The sequence below is a fragment of the Nestor notabilis genome, unplaced genomic scaffold (assembly GCF_000696875.1).
Source record: "Nestor notabilis isolate BGI_N333 unplaced genomic scaffold, ASM69687v1 scaffold2319, whole genome shotgun sequence".
Lineage (NCBI taxonomy): Eukaryota > Metazoa > Chordata > Aves > Psittaciformes > Psittacidae > Nestor > Nestor notabilis.
Window position 1 is genome coordinate 73,193 of NW_009943914.1, and position 20,675 is coordinate 93,867.

A 20,675-nucleotide genomic window follows, 5' to 3' on the forward strand; every position below is an offset into this window, starting at 1 on the left:
AGACAGGAGGGAAACTGCAATAGAAAACTGCAAAATCCTTACCATCTAGGACAGTGCTGCAAAGTACCTGTGACTTAAAAAGCGAAGTCCGATTCAGTAGCTTCCCTAGCTTCTCCAGCCCTTTGTTTTCTAAAGCTGATGTAACAAGACTAAGAGCTGTACCACTAGCAGTATTTTGGCTGAGCACTCTCATGATTAATAGCAGGACATGTGTGAGAGACCAAAAGATCTTGAGTCGTTGTACAACTGTTTTCCTCTATAAATGTAAAAATTACATGAGCTGATTATTTTTTTTTAATTGGCAGATCATTTTTCAGCTTAGTTCGTATTGTTTTGTCAAACTTCAGTAATTCATAGGGTGCTACTTCTTCTTTTTTTTTTTTTTTTTTTTGTGGTTTTTTTTGGTAGTTGCTTGGTCATTCCACTCACTCTGTAGAGAATGGTGATGCAGACACTGACAATATACAGTTTTTTCAGTGGCTAGTATTTTCTTTTCTATGAGTAGGATAGCTAACTTTCTCGTTCAGAAAAAAAATGAGTATATTTAGGTTCTTTGACATGTAACAACTGACTGAACTACAGTTAAATGTTTTATCTAAATTGTCAGGGCTTTTAATCTCCTATTAGACCACTGCTGTGCATTTCTTTAACCTCCTTTTTATCTTTCTGGTTGGTGTCTGTAATCACTTTAAAAAGGACATTAAAGGGATTGAGGCTAAATCAAAAAGAAAGCATGTTGATATTCAAATAGGCAGTGAAATGCCATCATGATTTGAAAGCAGTGACCCGTACAGTACTGTAGCAAGAGGGGACAGTCCTGAATTCGTAGGTCAGGTAAGAGATGGTGTCAAAGAGTGCCTGTTCTATAAATGTTCATGGCTTACCTTTTTAAACAGAAGCTCTTCTCTTCTGTGGTTGTGGGCTCAGCACACAAAAAAAATGCAAGATTTGCAGAACTCTACTTTGGAAATACACTCTAAAAAACACTTCTGAAACTGTAGTGTGTACTAACAGAAATGGTTATTTGGGCTTTACTGCTAGACTCCAAAAGCATTCCTTTTGAATGAAAATTGCTCTATTAAAAAAAAGTAATAATTCTTTTCCATGTGGCACTTGGGAGATCTTTTCAGTTTATTTATGCCTCCACAGAGGGAGACAAAGCAAGCCGTAAATATTGATGTTTTAATGTTACTGTGTAGCTTTCTTAATACGGATCTTCCATATCCTATATACATTAAGGTAATTCACTGATTTCTTGTACGATGTTAATGGAGACATTGAACAGTATTTTACAAAGACCTTAATCATGATAATATTTTTGGAAGGTGGTGGTGGTTTTATCCTGCTCCACAAGAATTAAAAGCTAATTGGCCTGCTTTTGTCCTTCTGAAACTACTCACAAAGCAGGAACTTTAAGTTGGGGAGGTTCCAACCCTTAAGACTATGCTCAGAACATTATTTTAGAAAACAAATGCAAGAAATTACTAACTTACTGTGTTATTCCACTAGCTGGTGTCAAGCAATGTCAATTTTAATTGTTATCTCAGTGACAACTTTAATTGTTGTTCTGCTATTCGGTACAACATTACAATACATTTGTTTAATCCTGCTAGGGTTGTATTTCCAAAGATTTTATCTATAGTGTCATATCCCACTTCTCTGTCCTGCCTTCTGTATTGGAATAAGAAAGTTTGTAGTGTCAGGTACTTGGAAATAACAATATATTGGCTAAAACAGAGCTACAAAAGTTTTGTGTTGTAAGACTCTGACAGTTCTCCATTGATGACCATTTCTTGCAAAGTGGGGAGAATATAAGATACAGTGTTGGAAGGGACTTCAGCATGTAAAGTAGAATACTCCTCTGTTCCAAATTAAGATTTAGTGGTACATCTTAAAGTACACAGCATAACATACAATTTTTTAAAATTGAATTTGAGAAGTCATAAAACACATAAAACCAAATGTAGAACAGACTTTCATCTCTAACTCCAAGTTAACTATTTGTTTATGGTTTCTAACTAGGTAATCAAGGGTGTTGGTTTGGGTTTTGTTTTTTTTAATAGAGTAGGGGGTGAAATGTACCATACAGCTTAGGATCTAGTTTGTTTCAGTATTGCAAAGACATGAGGTTTGGGTTTTTCCAGTTTTCACTGGGGATGATCCATCCATTATTTCATTTAAGTGTGGGCAAGAAGTAATCTACCTACCTTACTTGGAGGCTTGTGGAACTTATGTGCAATTGTAATGTCAAACATGGTTTTGTTCATCAGGAGCTATATGGAAATTTTGCTAGGCATTCTACACAGGGGAAGATAGCATTGCAGGATTATTGGCTTTATGGAAAGGGAAGAAAACAATGGTAACATAGTCCAAACGTCTCAAATGTCCATCAGGTTAAGACCAAAATGTCTCGATTTTTTGGCAAGCACATTGTTGTGGTGTGATTCAGATCCTTCCTTTGTGTGGTGTCAGCAGATTTGAACTGCACCACAACAATGTGCTTGCCAAGAAATTGATTGCTTTTGTTATTGGGGAAATGTTTTGCCATTTCTTTCACACTTCTTTTATTTTATCTTTTGCATTCTTGTTACAGTTAGATGCTGGTGTGCCAGAAAAAATAAGCCTCATTTCCAGAGATGAGAAGAGTGTACTTGTGGTAACTTACAGCGATTTAAAACGCTGCTTTGAAAATACTTTTCAAGAACTGATTGCAGCCGCAAATGGTCAGTTGTAGTATTTGCTGAAAGCATGCAGGACATTGCTGAGGAACTTAACCAATAGCAAATTGCACTACAGCTGAATTGTTGTTGTCATCTCATTTCACATTTGGGAAACAAACAGGAGATGAGCAAAGCTGCTTGCACTTCAGTCAGGTACACTGTTACTTGAAGGGAAGAATGTTTCACTTATCCTAGAGCTAAGGCTGCCATTGGAGGCTTTATCTGTGAAGAATTTATTTTAGATTAAGGAACACATCAGGTGCATGATGTTCCTGCTTTTATTTTTTCCACTTGTATATGCACTAATTTTAATTTTTTTAAGACTTTTCTGATCTCTGAAGTTTTGCCACATTGTATACTTAAGGGAAACTCTTTGCAAGGACATTTCTGGGATACGTTTTTGTCACTGAGGATATAGCAAAATTTATTCATTTTTGATATTATTTGCACCCAGAATAGCATAAAGGACCAGGTAAATAATAGAAATTGTGTTCTATTAATGACCGTTTAGTTCGTAACCTCTGTAAAAGTGTGTTGTATGCAAGCTCTGTATGCCACCCACTGTTAGCTCAAAGAAATGTGAGAAGAGGAAACTTTTTAAAACCAGTCAAGTGAAGTATCGGTGAATTGACAAAAAAGGAAAGAAATTCCCCTGCCATTTGATTTAAACTTTGTCTAAGCGAAGTGACGAAAATAGCATAATGGGAAACATCTATAATTTAAGGAGCATATCAAACTTGCTCTAAACACAACCAGCGCCTTTTAAAAACTGTTTGTACGTTTTCCTGCTAGTCAGAAGCATTTACATTTATGCAATTTTTTTAATAGTTTTTTTTTTTAAAGAAATCGTTTAAATGCCTGAAGTTTCAGGAGTGTATTACTTTAGGTTATTTACAGTATAATTTTTGTATAAAGTTCTGTTCTTTGAACCACAGCTTTATTATGGTACGCTACACTGGATACAGATACAAAGACACTGTTAAAAGAAGATTAACTAAACACAGCAGTTGTCTGGCATCAAGAGCTTTTCAAGTTTTACAGCCTGAATCTGGAGGGATAATGATCTGCTGTGCCTTTGCAGTCACTGCTTAGCCCAAAGTAATATTACTTTTGATAATACGCAACACATGAATATTCCTGAAGTAATTCAGTCTCAAAAGTCTGGAATTTTCCTCCTCATTTACCTTTCTAATATTTGGACATGCAGTTGTCTCCAAACTTGGGTATTCATGGGATTTCTAGTTAAAAACCTACACTTTGATACCGAAGACTGCCAAATATGTAGGAATTTCCTTTCTTAAAGCAGTAGTGAAGACTGTATCTATCCTTTCCCAGCACTGAATGTTTTAATAGCACTGGGTGCTCACCATGAAGAAAATGTGGAAACTCAAAAGGTCAGGACAGACTCTAAGCACTTGCAACTGATGTTACTGACATCAATTTTAATAATTCTCAATATTTGTAGTTTTCAGAGAAGTTTTTAATATTTCTCTGTCCACTTTTATAAGCTTTAAAATGATTCTCCGCCTTGAGACTTGCATCAAGAAAAAAGCAACTCTCTTCACATCGAAAGCTTTGAAGACTAGGGACATGCTTTACACATTTTAGAAAATGTGGTTGAATCCACATTAGGTAGCATCAGTTGTTGAGTATAAAAATCGATTATTGTCACATTTGATCGAATGAATTTTAAAAGGAACATAATGTTTAATATTCAAACAATAACAGTTGCCAGAATGTTCTTTTTAATATAAAAGGAACAGGAACTTTGAAAAGTGAACATGCAAAACAGTCTTTTATCATTAGCTCATGTATTTGAGGAAGAGCAGCTGTCTTTTATATGTTTTTTGACAAATCATATTGTAATTCTTTTGTACAAAAAAGAAGTACTTGTATTCTAGAAGAAATATGAAATGCTTAATTTATAAGCGGGCTGAGGTTTTTTCCAGTATTGTTTTCTTTGAAAATGAAAGGGGATCATCTGTTCAGTTGTGGGGTTTGGGAACCTTTGAAAATTTAATTTGTGGACCAATTTTTTGTGAAAGCTTAAGGCAGGGGTAAAATAGGGCTTGAATTCTCATCCTTTTTAGACCAGCAAACCACCCTCTGCAAGACATGTCTAAATTGCAAACCTGTGTGTATTTGCATAATGTCAGTTTGCTTCAGCCCCTAGTAACCTCAGGACTTGGTTTAAAAATAAAAAGGTAGACAGCTAATAAGTTTTCATACATGTGTCAGCCAGAAAATATTTGGTTTCAGGTAATGTTTAAAAAAAAAAAAGTTAAGCTTTGTTTTTTATTTATTTCATTTGGTCTGTATTTGGGAATGATTTGAACAGTCTGAAGTTCAGCTTGGGTGTTTTTTGGGGGGAGAGCCCTTCTACCCCATTTTAATTCCATTTAGAAGGTTGTCCTAAAGTTGTAGTTTGATCCATTCATAGGAAGAACTGTGTTACCTGTATTTAAAAAGAAGAGCCACCAGGATGTGCCCTCCCAGATGGGAAATTTAATTCTGACCTTCCTATTTTTTACAGCTAAAAGCACAGAAGGGACAACCTTTGAAATCTGATGTTCGTCATTTTAATTTTTGTACCTGTTTTAAATTCTGTTGCTGTATTTACTATATTGTAAATATTTTGTTGAGGGTACCTATGTATTTTTCATTTGCCCTTGTTTCAGTAATTCAGGTGTCAACTGCTTCCCCTAAAAAGCACCAGTATGTTAAGTTCTAATGTCATGACCCCAATATGTGTTACTCATCTTTAATCCTGTTTTCATTCTTCATGTGTACAGCAGTATTTTTAATAAAGAATACCAGAAATAATGTGGCCTTATTTTGACAATGTGAAGTTCTGAAGTTGGATACAGGGCATTTAAACTTTAGTGCTGGAATTGTATTTCATTTCATCATATTTCTTTTGTATTCACTGTCTGCAATGCAGAGTTTAAACAATCATGAGCCACAAAGTGTGCCACTTACACTATATCAGATATCCTAAAGCTTACACATGTTGCTGACTAGAGTCATACTGGTACACATTTCCATAACTCCCAACTCAAGTCTCATCTCTCTCTGGATCAGGTGTGCTTTAATGGACAAGCTCTAATTTTGAAAACTCTGTAAAAGTACACTTATTTTCATGTTTATTGAACTTTTTTGCCCAATAATGAAGTATATTAATTTCTCTGAGAATTTGTATGTGGAGTGATGACGGCTTCATTTCCCAGAATTACTTTTGTGTTTTGTTAACCAGCAAAGGTAAGATGATTTACTGGTGGGGTAAAATGTCCTGTATCTCTCCAGTCCTAACCGTGCTTGCGTAATGTGAAGTTTCGTGCAATATATATGTAATTGTCAATATTCCCTGCATATACTTAATGTGGGTTGACTGATAGGTGTGCTTATCTAGTCTCCAGTTTCCTCCATACAAGCATGCAGCAACAGCTACACAACTCCTGTGGCGGTAGGCAATCCTGTTACATTCTGCCTTTCCAGAGAAGTTTCAATCTCTGCTTCCTTCTGGCATTTGTGTAATTTATCTGCAGTGTGGCTTGGAGATTCCCTCAGGCTATAAAATGCTATATAGCAGAGAGCACCCAACTGCCCCCTCTGTGGAAGAAGCATTCCAAGCTTCTGATGGATGGGGTGGGGATGTGGAGATTCTCTGAAGAAGGCAAAGCATCTACCAGGACTAAAGTGCTAGCTTTTGTCACAGTTAGTTCAAAACAGGCTTTGCTGGGGACACCTCACCTCTGAAGTCCTTTCATCTGTACCAGACCTTCTAGCTGCAGAAGTAACCAGGCATGGGGGGCAGTTGAATGGATGCTTGTCTTCCCCCACCAGAAAATCTTGACTCTCTTGCAGGCAGAGTTGGCTCTTTACTTTTAGGCAGCAGTTAAGCCCTTCTTAGTTACGCTGAGTCTAGGGTATGTTACTCACACAGGGAGCAGTACAAGTGTCCCTCACTGTTCATCTGCTTTGCTGTGTGAGAAGTGTGCCTTCCATGCAATTACTCCATATTCTCCTTTGCTCACAAAACTGGCCCACAAGTTGGGTTGTTTGCCAGGTGTTAGTGCTGCACAGTGCTGAACAATCTGCTGCAGCAGTCTGACACTGGATTGACTAGTTTGGCAGAACTGTGGGTTCTTTCAAAAGCAGACTTTATTATATGAATTTTGCAGTCATACATTATATGAAGACAGAAAATGCAAGACATAAACAGGAGTTGTTCACATACAAAGAAACTCAGGGGATTCATATAAAAGTAATCTTTGTAGTCCAGTTTTCTTAAATATTTGTGCACAAAAAGCATATTTATATATTTACACTGTGCAAACATTCCTTTGAGATGCATCATCCCACAACTACTTTTGCTCAGTTGGAGTTCTTAAACTTTCTTTTTGTTTTGATCAAGATCAAATATACTTCTAGCAAGAGACAGTGCAATAGATACTTAAAACTGATGATCTCTTGGCCAAGAAGATGTAGAATTAATACTTAGCTGAGATGTAGTGGTACATATATCTTTTATGTGAATATCCAAGAAAACTTTTCTTTGTAAATATGCAAAAGGTCATTTGCCTTTAAGCAATTAGTGGGTTAGATTCACAGCTCCTAAGCTGAGTTTTGAGAGGTCAGAACCGTATTATACATAGCACTTGAGTTAATATATTTATAGTGGACCACAAGAAGCTGAGATTGGGCAGTAGTTGTTGGTTTGGAAGACATCAGTGCTACTGTGCTAAATGGCCAACTCTCATTTTAACATTGCTTTCAAAGGTGAAAGGGGATAGCGCATCCTTACACTCTCAAAGAAAGAACACTCATGCCCTTTCTGAGATGCTATACAAAAGTGTTGCAAATGAATGATAACATTTTTATTCCTGTACATATATACTAGTAACTAACACAGAAATTCAACTGTCTTCATAGAAAAGCTGCCCTAACTCTCCAAGGAGATTGTCTTGTCTTTTCTAACTAATCTCTTCAAACTCTCTAGTGATCAATTCATTTAAAGTATATGCAGTTTAGTAGCCATCCTGTCTTTTCAGACAGATTCCCATAAATAAAATATAATCAGTGCAGTGTTAGAATGTCCACAGGGTTTCATGGACAGAGCTTGGCTTTAACGTGTAGCTTGTGGTTTGGTTCCAGTGTGTGTGTGTTGGCATAGTGTCAAAGTGCAAGACTTCAAGAATATTCACTTGATTTCAGCAGGCTTGTCCAAACCAAATTGATACGTATTCCCTGGTGTTGCAGCCCTGGCTCTGATCTTGGTTCCCTTCTATCCTTGCCAATTGTGTTTAGCAACACAAATTTGAAATTCTTGCCTTGCATGCCTCCTTACTGTGAATGCCATGAAGCAGTAAGAGCCATGTGATGCCTCATCCCTGCCTAGCTAATTCCTCTTCCCTGGAACATTAGCCTTCCCTGAAGTTTCTCAGAGTAGAGTTTTCACTAAAAGCTGTAGAGCATGGTCTGTTTCTTGTTTGTCTCTTCTTGAGGAATCCTTCATTTTTGCAGCACTAAACAGGTCTCAGCAACAGGGTGCAAATTCCCCAGTGTCTGATGCAGTCTGAGCAGGGCCTGGCTGCCTAGACCATGAAATAACCATCCAGCTGCCACGCACCAAGCAGCAAACTGGTTTTCTATGTAATAATGACCATACAGGTTTTCAGAAGCACTGGGCAATTTTAGTGGCAGCTGTTGGTGTCCAGCATTTGGGAAAGTCAAGGCCTAAGCATTAGTATTTTGCTATAGTTTGTATATGCTTGTTGCAGTCTGTAGAAAAGCAGATCACCAAGATTAAGCCAATGATATCTTTTTGAATTTTAGGGTAAATTATTTGGATCGAAGTTTTTAAACTGACAGTGTTTCAGAAGAACCTTTATGGATTAAATGCATATTTAAGTCTTTGTCTTTGAAGTATTTAAACGGGTGGCTGAGAGTAAAGAACAACAGAGTTGTAGTCAGGAGGGGGAGAATGGCTTGCTCTCATTTTCTCCAGCACTGCGTTACCATACGTGTATCTTCGCTTGGAGTCACTGAGCTGGTCACAGCTGAAGCTGCAGAAGCTTCTTGGCTTGGTTATTCCAGAAAGCACCGATTCCTTGCTCCTGCTGGCACCTCTAATGCTGTAACAGAGCAGCATCTCTGTTAGCATATTTAACGCGTACAGGCATTTGTTTTAATGACTTGAGTAAAGCCACATCACAAGAAACAGCTTTGTTCTCAAATGATGGGAATGGCATTGATGCAGAAGAAATTGCTCAATGTGAGAGCGGAATCAAGGATGGAGAGAGCCCTCCTGAGTCCCCCTCAAATCCCCTTCTGTGACTGAACATCAGTGTTAGTTGCTTGTGTTCATTTTAAATGTTAAGAGTCTCAGTGCTTACGGGGAGTACTTGATTGCTCAGCCTAAGCTCTAGTTGTTCATTTGTGGTAGGTGCTGGGGAGTGAAACTTCACTGCAGGGCAAAGCAGTGTGGAGTGGGGTATCTGTGCTGCTGCTGGGTTGGGCATCCCCATGGGGTCCCCACATTTAAGTGTTCTTCGTAAGGGAGCTGGGCTGTTTTTGAGCAGGAGTGAATTAATGAAAGGCCTCAAGCCTTGTGGCAAGAGCAGAAAGTTACTGGTGTAGGTGTTCCCAAAGCCTAATGCTTTTTTAAGCATTTAAATTTTTAAGATACATGGCTGACATTTGTGAGGAAGGGCACAAGATCTGGATATCTTCTCTCTTTGGCTTCTCTTGGCAGCATACATGAACTGCTGGTTTGAATTAGAGTTTTCCTGTTATCCTGTAGGCTGCCTTTTATAAGATGCCCTTTACAAGAGGGGTTTAATGTCTTCTCAGCTGAGCCTCTCTTAAAGATACTATTAGTCTTGGCAGCACTTTCCCACTCATGTTCAGAGAGCACAATGCTTAAAAGGGCTCCCTCAATCATTAAGACAATAAAGACAAAGAGAATTTTCAACACCATTGAACTTAGATACCAAAGATCTATCTGTAGATAAAGGACAAGCCAGAGCATTTACCATCATTGATTACATGTGAAAGCCTAATGCAAACATATGCTGGGCTGCAATGCCTAAAATTAGATTTCCTCCCCTGTATTTTTGTATGTTCATGGGCACTCCACCCCTCTCCGTTTATAAGGTCAGGAACGTTGGCAGCCTTTGTCTTGAATTCCAGAGAAGACAGTCAGAACATCTGTTAAGGCTTTCGGAGCCCAGGATTTTGCTTTGCATTTTAGTTTGCACTATTAGATCTTTAAGTACAATATAGAATTGGTAGCACAGGGCATTCTGGGTTAGGAAACTGAGAAGTAACAGTTTCTTGAATCTGTAGCTCACAAGCCTTTGTGCTTTTTAAGGAGTGTGGTGTCTGCCTTCTGTCCTGCTGTAGGGACTTGGAGGGTCCTCACAAGATTACCCCATTACATCTGTTTGTGGATGGATGGAGTTCATGAGGGGAAGCCCTCATGATGAGAATTGCAGATGCATCCCATATTTTTACATTCCATCTGTTGGCAGATGGAGAAACAATTGCCTTGGGATAAATTCTGTAACTATGTGACAAAGTACTTTTTGTGATGGGTTTATAGAGAAAGGCTTTTGTAGTGGTAGGACAAGGGGTAATGGCTTCAAACTTAAACAGGGGAAGTTTAGATAAGATATAAGGAAGAAGTTCTTTACAGTGAGGGTGGTGAGGCACTGGAATGGGTTGCCCAAGGAAGTTCTGAATGCTCCATCCCTGGCAGTGTTCAAGGCCAGGTTGGACAGAGCCTTGGTGACATGGTCTAGTGTGAGGCAGGGGGGTTGGAACTAGATGATCTTAAGGTCCCTTCCAACCTAAACCATTCTATGATTTACATTGCAATTGTGAGTCTTTAGAGAGCAATGAGCTGGCAAAAGTGGAGTGTGCATGTGACGCATGAGCCTTAAAATCATAATGCTTTGATCCTTACATTCATTATCAGGCTTTTGCGTCCTGAGAACTTTCTTGTGAGGTAGACTTGGCTTCTACATTAATTAATAAACCTTTATACCAGGAGAGCTGCATCTGTTAATTTTACCTTGAGTGCACAGCTGTACCTGGGCATGCACTCCCACAGAGAGCTTTGAGGGAGCCCACAGGGTCTTGGCATCCATAGTCAGGCTTCATTTTGAGACTGAACTTGCAGTCAGTAAAGACTTCTCTAGCTGTGGACTATCTTCTTTCCACTCTAGAAATGTAAATTAGAAACTCTCTCTCATTGGGTTTGAATTGGGATCATTTGTTGGAGGAAACAGCTGCTACTTTCCTGACAGATTGAAGTACGGAGTGAGGTTAGAGGCTGGCTGTGGGTCTCAAGAAGCTTGTTCCAGCTCACAAGTGGGGAGTTCTCACTGTTTTTTCTGGCTTAGGCTTTGCTCCAGCCCGAAGATTTTGGCTTATTCGGGTTAAACTTTTTCACCAACAGTGAAAAGCTAGAAGGTAGTTGCAGTTGAGATCCTTTCCACTTGCAAAGGAGCAGAGCTCAGAAGGTTGTTCTTCCTCTGCCCCAGACCTTTCTATTGGGATCTTGTTACCTGAGGCCTTACATTAGGGAAGACTTATCTCTATGCTGTTCACAGTATTGCTTACTTTCATCTCAGTGGCAATAGCAAGTCCAACACACATAGCAACCATTTGTGGTGGTGTCCTCCTGGCCACCACCTGGTCCTGAGGGGCTCACTAGGGTTTGGGCTGATGCTCAATTTCCTATAGTGAAACCAAGGGTGAGCTTTGTGTGTCAATGCCTTTCCCTCCACAGCAGGGGAAGGCCCAGGGGAGGGGGCTCACCAGAGTCAATGGAGTACCCCTGTGCTACCAAATAAGTTGTCTCTCTGCTCTGCTCTCCCCTGGGCATGGCTGTCTGGTTAGTCACGCTGAGTAAGCAAGAGTGTGTGCTTCTGGGGACAGGTGGGATGTGCCAGATTTGGCTCCTTCTAGTCTGTGTTGTAGACATAGTACTGTCAAGTCTGAATCTGCTAATGCCACATCCATGGCACACACACACCATGTGCTCGTCTGAAACCATCACCCTACTTGGCTGCCTCAGATGCCATTTCAGATGCTTCAAACTGAGGAAAAAACTGTGCTAAGTGCAGTCATTCTGCCATGGGCAGCAGGGAAAGGCAGGCCAGCTTGCCCCAGCCTGCAGGCAAGCAGAAAGCGGCAAGGGCATGGCCCTGCAGTCCTTCTGCCTCTGCTCAGGACTCACCTGCTGCTGTGTTCTAAACTGCAGTGTTGAGATTTACAGCATGATGGTGAGTGCTCTGGGGAGCGGTTAGGTGTTAGGGTGATGCTGATCTAATTGTAAGCTGTTGCTAAGGGTGGGGGTGTGTGTGACCCATTCCTCAGCCTGGTGCTGGAACCCTGACAGTGAGCTGCTAGTGCTCACTCAGAAACTATCCTGGGTCAGTCCGGCCAGTAATCCAGTAGCCTGAACCACAAGAGAGAGGGCAGGACTGCAGAGCAGGATGCTTGAGATGCAGGGGAAGAAGCAGGACTATGCGTCTGGTGAGATCAGCTTACATATGTCAACCCCCTCCAGGCTTTACGTTGTTCAGCGTTCAGTACAACTTTCAAGGGTCCAATTTAGCCTAAGTAAGCTTTAGCTTAGCTAAGAAGCTACCACTTTCAGGAATGTGTGCAGACTACACGGGTCACTGCATGCATTCACAGACCTGAGTCTGTGTTCTGTTTTTGGCATAACACTACAGTACCAATTGTTTAGCTTGATGACCTTGTGTGTTCTCAGCCAATTGCTGTTTCCCCAAGGATTTACCTTCTAGCAGTCACTGCTGAGTCTGATAATTTTTTTTCCCCCCATCCAAGCATTCCTTTTCCTTCTGCAGCTGAAAATGCTCTTTAAAGCATTTCCAGAAGGGTGCTTGGGATACACGCTATTTATTCTGTGCCATGCAAAGGCATTTCATACCTTTCATGTGGGGAGGTTGACATGTTGTCTCTGCAGCTGACAGCAGCCTTCAGAAAAGTCACATTTACATATAGAAACAACAGGTTAAACCACTTCCAGGAAACATCGCACTCTTTGGAGCCCTGCACTATCCACATGCATTCCAAGCTCTGTGATACAGGCTTCTCAAAAGACTATGCCTCCACAGAACCAAAGTACCATAGAATTGCTTACGAGCCTGTTTTCTGAAAGGTCAAGGCAGGAGAAAGGGTTTCCCAGCTCTTGTTTGTAGTGGCTGGTATCACCCCGGCTTTGCCGCGCATGGGCAGTGCTCCACTGCAGACTCCTGCCAGCAGCACGTTTACCCTGCGCGCTGTGTGTCTTGGCCGTGTGAGCGTGCACGCTCTCGTTCGCGTATTCCCGTGCGTTCAACCAACGCCCTCTTAGTCACTGGGGTTTTTCCTGCAGCAGCTCCTCACTGCCCTGCCTGCACGTTCCAGCCAGCTCCAATTGTTCATCCAGACAATACTACACCTCCCAGCCTGCTCAGCTGCGAGGCGCTGACTCCTTCCCCACAGGCAGGATGGCCTTGACCTCCTGCCAGCCTAAGTTGAAGGATGGGTTGGATCTGGGCAGTCCCCAGGCTGCCTGAGAGGTGAAACCACCCATGGACACTGCCAGCTTCACAGCAGCTGGGAACCTAGACACTGCCAGCATCGGGAAAACAAACACTTCCCAGCTACAGAGAGTTCATGTCAGTGCAACGCTGTTCTTAGAGCAGCCCTAGTTCCCTGCTTGGGCAGCTGTCAGGAATTAGGTGGAGGAAGGTGGCCAATATATTAAAGTGCTTAAAGGCAGGAAGAGAAGTGAGGCCCTCACATCCATCTATTGTAAAGTTGCCACTTTAGCATCCTGAGCCCATGGGTGTTAAATGGGCCGTGCTTAGCTGAGTCATGGAAAAGAAGGGCAAAAACAAGCACGGGGAGCCTTGTCCCAGCTGGGGTGCCCTTGGGGACTTGCAGAAACAACTGCAAATCCTTCACAGCCACACGTTCCTCCTCCCCCATTGCCAAGGGCATGTTTCCTAGAGTTACCTACCTCTACTGTAGTTTAGTGCTTTGTGACACTCACTTGCCCAGCCTGGCATTAATCTGAGGATCAGGATGACCAATAGAATACCAATAAATCATATTGGTGATGTGCATTGAAGGGGTTGAGGGTTATTTGTTTCCATGAAGATGTATGGAGGGTTAGGTGTGGGAGGTGATTGCCTGCTCATTCAACCAAGCAGGACACAGCTCAGCAAGAGTGCTTGCAGGGGATGCCTCAGCTGCTTTCATTAGGCATGATTTAGCACAAAGACCTTGAATCCTCCTTCACCCTCTAAAACATGAAGTTGAAGAAAGGAACATAAAATACAGACCCAAAGAGTGTCCGTTTCTGCTTGCTGCCTGTCCACGTGAAGCGTTTCAGTTCTTCTGGAGCCAGCACCATCCCACTGTCTGCTTGATAATCCTTGGAAAAAGAAAATGCAATGCTATTAGATGTTAACTGTAGAAAGTTGGTTTTAGAATGGACTCAATTCCTCTTTGGTCTAATTTGCAGCATTTGTTTGGTCATTTCTACTCCGAGAACCCTAGGAGGCAGCGGCCCCGTGCTGGTGGAGGTGCTGCAGCGCCCAGGTGTTTAATAGTGCCTTTCCAAACTGTCCTTGCTTTGGGGTACAGCAAACACATGCTGTTATGGCAGATACAGAGTGCTACAAGAAAAGTGTCTACATGCAATGTGAGATTTTGGCCAGCTGCTAGTTCAACCCTACAGGCACCACTGTGCCTTTCCCACCTCCCACCACTTCATGTGTATAACTTCTTGCCATGCGCACCCCTATTGGGACAGTATGTGTGCCCCTTTAGTAGGCACTTCCCCAGTTTGTCCACCTGGTAACATGACTTATTCCTAACTGGTACCTATGAAATGTGACCCCCAATTCTCATTTGTGTGCTAATATTCAGATGAAAACACAAATCCAAGGGATTTAAAATGGTTTTCCCACACCAGTGGGACTCTGGCAGTGCTACCTTCCAGGCCTGCTGGCACTGGCTGTTTGTTACCAAGTAAAGAGTATTTGCAGCCCATGGCATGGTCAGCAAGGATCTGCTGAGCCCAATTAATAGGACAGTAGGATAACACAATGCTGAAAGCACAGCTAATCTTGCACCTCCTGTCGCTGGAGCTGACAAAGCAGTAAAACTCATCTTGATTCTCTCTGTATGAATCTGTCACACGAATAAAAAGAAATAAATGATATACCATTTGGCCCAGGCGTCACTTACATTCAATACAAGTGTTTCCTTGATGGGAAGCTCTTCAAATGTCTTTATGCGCTGGGGCGGTTTTATTTTGAAAGTGTTTATGTATCTGTTCAACAAGAAAAGCAGGGCAGTGTTTGGTGAGAGCATGAAGTGCATAAGCAGGAAGTGCTGGGTATTCCTCTGTTTCTTTAAGCAGTTTCCTAACTGTCATTGAGGTATTTTACACAAATGGGACTGGTTAAGCAGACCCTACCCAAACCTCACTCCCGAGTCCTGGGGTGCACACAGTTGCCCCTCTCACAGCACCTGAGCCCCTCTGTGCCCCTTTAGTAGCAGACCTGGTGTTCCCTGGGCAAAGACGCCCGGAAGGGCTGCCCCAGCCTAATTTGATCCCAGTGGTGGTGGCTCAATGGCTGGTGGGACACTCAGGCTACATGGAGTGTCTGAGTGTTTTCTCCTGTCCAGGACCAAAACAAGCTATGCAGCAAGCTACAATACCCAACAAACCAACCCAGGTTTCATCTCGCTTCTCTCACCTGATGTTTTCAGTGCTCCCACAATTTGAGCTTGTAACAGAAAAATTTTCATTGCACAAAGGATCAGATGCAGGGGGAAACCCACTTTCCTTTGTGAATATCGTGTTGAGGGGTATGTAGTCTTTGCCGTCCTAAATGCAAACAAGAAATGAACACGCCGTTACTGAGACCATGTGGCCAGTCACCCCTGCCTCCGTGGCAGCGCACGGCCGTGACGTTGGTACCTGCTGGACATTTGCTTGCAGCAGGTCACCCAGCTTTTTCACCAGCTCAGAGAACCGTGGTCTGTCATTGGGGTTGCTTCGCCAGCAGTCCAGCATGATCTGGTAGCTGTGAAGACAAAAGCAAAGAGAGCACATGGTGGGCCTACAGCTCACTTTGACCAAAGGCAGCACAGCTCAGACAGCGTGTCATTGATAGAGTTAACTCCGGAGCCTGCCTGATTTTCAAAGAGGCTCTCCAGCACAGGGCCTCCTACTCAAAGTAAACTTTCCACAAAAAAGTCAAAAACCTTCCCGCAAGACACAAGGAAAACCACATCAAAAGAATAATTTGGCCAACTAGTCATACTTTCTGTTTTATTCCTAATTAAGCATTAAGCCTTTGTATTAAACATCTATTAACTGGCAATGTTTAGGTTAAGGCATCCTAAGACGACTTATATGAATGTGTCACTTCCTCATATTGGTCCAGTCAAGCTTTCCTTCCTGCAATAAAGTTTGTGGAAGAGAAAAAAAAACCCACCTCTTATCTGCTGTCATTATGATAATAAAATTAGCTAATGGGTAATACTCCCAGATGGGCATGGCTGGCTCGCATCCTCCTTCTTCCAGAGCTATTTTTTGGTAAGTGTTGCTATTTCAAGTCATGACGTAGCACTTCAATAAGCACTGAAGGCACATACACATAGTTGATTTTGCTTCCAGAGATAAAACACCCTGGATGTGTTCATGCTCCTAAATGACTGTGCCATGGGGTGTGAGTTTGGGGTGCTGCAGGTGCCTCCCTGGATAGGGAGCTCCATTCCACTCCCAGAGCAGAGGCACTGCAGGCTCAAGGGCTCACTTGGACTCCCCCCAGGCCTCTAAAAACCTGTAACACCCTGGCAGGGCACCAGGGTGTTACAGCCGATGTCATGGTGGAGGGGCTCAGACAAACCCCACAGACGACATGGACTGGGAGGCTGCAGGTCCCCATCACCTTCCTCTGCCATCTCCGGGAAAGGGTGGACCCTCATCACCCGAGTGTTTGCGAGGAAGCCTCCACTGTCACTTCCTAAGTCAAGATGACGTTAATAATGTCACATTCCTCCAGCACTTATCTGTGTGCAAGTCAGTAAATATTAAACCTGGAGAGGGATGAATGACCTTCCTCCTTCGGGCTGCTCACTCAGCTCCCCTCAGAGCCCAGCCTGGGCGGTGCTCTGGGTTTGGGTCCACATCCATCCTCACCCTCTCCTACCCCACTGGAGGGCCGGGGGGCCAAGGAGTGGGGGATGCAAGAAGATGCTGATGACAGCAACAGATATGAGGCAGCATCAGGTTGCTTTTCCTTATGCTGGCAGGGGTACTTTTTGCAGAGACTCGTGCATCATGTGCAAGGCAGCCTGGGGGGGCAGCGGTACGCAAGGCAAGTAGAGAAAGGCATCTTACATCTCCTCGCTCGCTTGCTCCGGGGCTCGCATTCTTGTGCCTTCCTTTAGTCTGCTGCAGAAATCCTCATCTATTTGGACTCCAGGGTAAGGAGAGGCACCTGAAGGAATCATGGGGAGGACAGGGTCATACATGCCTTGAGCAGGGTACCTGTGACTTGGCCTTGGTCCTACACGTCCCTCTCAAACACTTGGGTTGTGCAGCATCCGCTTGCAGAGCTGGGGGTCTGGCCCCTGGCAGCTGCCACAGACAGGGAATTACTGCTGCTGGTGTTCCAAGCCCTGATTCTTGGAGGGGCAGGATCAAACCCAGCACTATTGGTGGTGCTTGCCTGGCCTGAATGTAAAAAACACACATGAATTTGGCTTGAAAAGTATCCCTCAAGAAAAGCCAGTTTGGACCACCCCAAATTCTAGTAAGCTGAGTAGTAACAAACCCTAACTGTTCAAAACCACCTTGAAAATAATAAAATCATGGTTTTAAATCAGATCACAGTTCATGTGTATTTTATTTCTAGTTTCGGTGTTTTTAAGATGCAGCCTGACCGTGCTGTTGGTCCATTTTTGTAGACAAAACCAAAAAAAATCAGGAAAAGGGAAAATGAAAGGAAAAAAAAAAAAGACAAGACAAGACCTTTAGGAGTCAGTCTCCGGGTTCAAGGTGCTGGGGCTTTAAGAAAAAAACAGCAGGTATTATGAGTCTGACCATAAAATCACAGGAGTTGGCAGGCTGACCAACAACACGTATTTAAACTAATAAATGATTGATTGTCCTCAGAATTGTATAGTATTGTTTCCTCTGCTGTTCGCCTCTTTTGTCAGCCTCTATGTTGAACCCAATTAAGATTCTTCTATTCTGACGGTCATTGTTGTTCCCAATCGGTGTACATCTTGTATCCTGTCTTTTCCACGTCAAAGAAGGGGCGGGGGGGAAAGCTCCTCTGGATGTTAATTTCAGATTGCATGCTCTAGTTCATCCTGTGGCATCTGCACAGATGCTTGCTCGCCTTCTGCGTCCAGCGGCCAGGGCTGGGGCTCTCCAGGGCTGGGGGGACCACCTGGTCTTAGGCTGGAAATGGGGGTGACACAGGCTGAGACATGCAAAGACACACTCCTTGTGTGTTCAGCTCCTTTGCTCCCACAAGAGTACTAAGAAGCTTTTGAGGGAGCACCCAGCCTGTGGCACCTGGTGTCTTGAATGCTATATATGTGTGGCACAGGAGGCGATGAGGTCGCCAGCCCAGGACCACAGCTCTGTGTTATCCCCACAGGGTTCCACATCGCGTAAAAACATTTTATATTTAGTAAAAATGCTTAAAAATTCGCCTGATTTTCCTTGTTTGCTCCACTGGGCAGACAATGCACTGCGACTGTTCTGGCCATGCTGCCCTGCTTCTCTACCGAGGCTTTCCACAAGGAAAAAAGGGAAGCTTAGGTTATGCCAAAGGCAGAAATATGTGGTAAAGTTACCAGATAGCTGTGCTGTCCATTAAGGCTTTCAGCCTGGGAAATCAGCTTTCAGTGTCCTAACAAGCACCAGAACTTCTAATTCACAGGGGTGCGATACACACAGTTCCCCCTGTACCCCCACACCCCACCTCTGCCTGATGTAGGTCTTTCCTGGTAAAAGACCTGGCAAAAGCTCACTGAAGGTAATGGGTGTTCTTCCCCAGGCTTAAGTCACTGACTCTGACTCCAGCTCCTGGAGGGCAGAGTTAACGTACCCAAGGAAAATATCTCCCACAGCAAGACCCCGTAGGACCACACGTCACTTTTTGTATTGTAGATTTTATCGAATATGGATTCTGGAGCCATCCACTTGAGCGGAAGTCGAGCCTGGAGTAAAAGGGACAAACCTGACTTATTTTCAAAGCCTAAAAGAATTTAATCGTAGATTAATCAACTATATATTGTTATGTAAATAATTACCATTCAAGCAAGAACCTGTGGGATTTCCTTACAGGCAGTCAAGATAAACCCACACTCATTCAGACACTTTCTTAACAAAATGTAGGAGTAAAAGGCTCTTTTTAGAGTGTGTTTGGCACAAACACCAGACATTGGAAACCTGTGACCACAGTGAACAAGTCTTTTCTTTATGGGGATGTGGGGATATGCAGGAGAAAGAGTCTCTTGCCAGCATCCTAGAGACAGGGGAGAAAACCCTACGTCCAAGTGTAAATCATCTGTGATGGTGTCGGAGGTGTTCTCAGGGAAATATTCAGAGCCTGAATTGCAGGAGTTGTATCAGCCACCTTGAAGCCACCTCAGCTCAGCCCGCGAGAGGCTCCTGAGCAGTACCCAAGTTACGTCCAGTTAGTTTCCCAGCTGACATGCAGTGCTGTTAATCTTGAAAGCTACTTACAGATGAGGGGGTAGCTGGCAGGTGGGTGAGACCTGGAGAAGCAGACTCTGCATGACCTCAGTTCCCAGACCAAATTCCCATGGCATCAGTGGGCACAGGCACGGTTGCTGACCCAGCCTGGCAGGGGGCTTTCTGCCTGCTGTTTGCAGCAGCAGCACAGAAAACAACCAACTGAGTTTGTGCTGGAGGCAAGGAGTCCAGCTCAGCAGCTTGGGGCACCACAAGCCACAGCTCTGGTGTGGGCGCACCAGGGGACACACACCTTATTTTGGAGAGACTGGTTTCCTTGGAGGAAGTTTACTGATTAAGGGGGTAATGCTGAGCCAGCCAAGAAACATGTCTAAAAGATATCTAAAGTATTCACAGGGCAGAGCTGTGAAACAGAGAGAATGTCCAAGCCTTATGCCTGAGGGTAGAAATGCTTTCCAGATCTACAACGCATCTGGATAGCTCATCTTCACATAAAAACTGTGACAGCTTTCAAGCTCTTAAGTTCAGGAAATGTGAATGTCTACAAGACATTTTGGTGGACAGTTTGAAATGATATGTTATAAACATTTGGGTGAACAAACAGCCTCTTGACTTACATCTCCTTTTCTCACATAATCAGGATTCTTATAAATATCTCTTGCGAGGCCAAAATCACAGATCTTCACGACATTGTTCTCAGATAAAAGGATGTTTCTGGCTGCCAGGTCACGATGAATGCACTATAATAAAACAGTTTCACAATCAAACTGCATTTCCTTAATCCAGCCAACAAATTTCCTGACTGTCTCCCATATCCTTTAAAAAATTATTATTATTGAGAGATCAATTTAATATATTTTAGGGAAGTTGACTGCAGTTTACATTAAGTTACTGTAAACTGGGAGTTCTTTAAAAAATACAAAAATATTCCTGAGTCCAGAAAGTGATACATTTTTAAGCCCCTTAATATTTGCAGAGAAAATGATGATTCATTTGGAGCTCCCTACCTAATATATATTGAAATGAAGAAAAGAAACCTCACCACACCCAAAAGATCTTCCCTGAATGAATGAGCTTGTCTCACTGCCTTCAGCCATGATCCTGTGTTTATGGACTATGGACACTTGGATAAACACATTGTTATATTTATAACACTAAGAGGAAAATGGCTCTTCCTT

General features: G+C 42.8%; 2 protein-coding genes across 4 annotated transcripts in view; one reads left to right on the plus strand and one right to left on the minus strand.

Moving 5' to 3' along the window:
* The window catches only part of PAN3 (PAN3 poly(A) specific ribonuclease subunit), a 66,465-nt gene extending 60,926 nt beyond the window's left edge, over positions 1–5,539 (plus strand). For 2 of the 3 annotated variants that reach the window (XM_010022159.1, XM_010022158.1), the window contains one exon: positions 2,594–5,537. In XM_010022159.1, coding sequence (XP_010020461.1) covers positions 2,594–2,734 — 141 coding nt within the window. In that variant the 3' untranslated portion in view covers positions 2,735–5,537. Of the gene's footprint in view, positions 1–2,593 lie in introns of all 3 variants that reach the window. The other variant, XM_010022157.1, reaches the window with a different exon arrangement.
* Positions 5,540–8,649: 3,110 nt separating this feature from the next.
* FLT1 (fms-related tyrosine kinase 1) overlaps positions 8,650–20,675 on the minus strand; it is a 94,813-nt gene continuing 82,787 nt past the window's right edge. Inside the window, exons 22-29 of the mRNA XM_010022160.1 lie at positions 20,115–20,237; positions 18,887–18,998; positions 17,164–17,263; positions 15,736–15,841; positions 15,512–15,642; positions 14,997–15,081; positions 14,087–14,178; positions 8,650–8,854 (exon numbers count right to left, since the gene is read on the minus strand). Coding sequence (XP_010020462.1) covers positions 8,650–8,854; positions 14,087–14,178; positions 14,997–15,081; positions 15,512–15,642; positions 15,736–15,841; positions 17,164–17,263; positions 18,887–18,998; positions 20,115–20,237 — 954 coding nt within the window. The remainder of the gene's footprint in view (positions 8,855–14,086; positions 14,179–14,996; positions 15,082–15,511; positions 15,643–15,735; positions 15,842–17,163; positions 17,264–18,886; positions 18,999–20,114; positions 20,238–20,675) is intronic.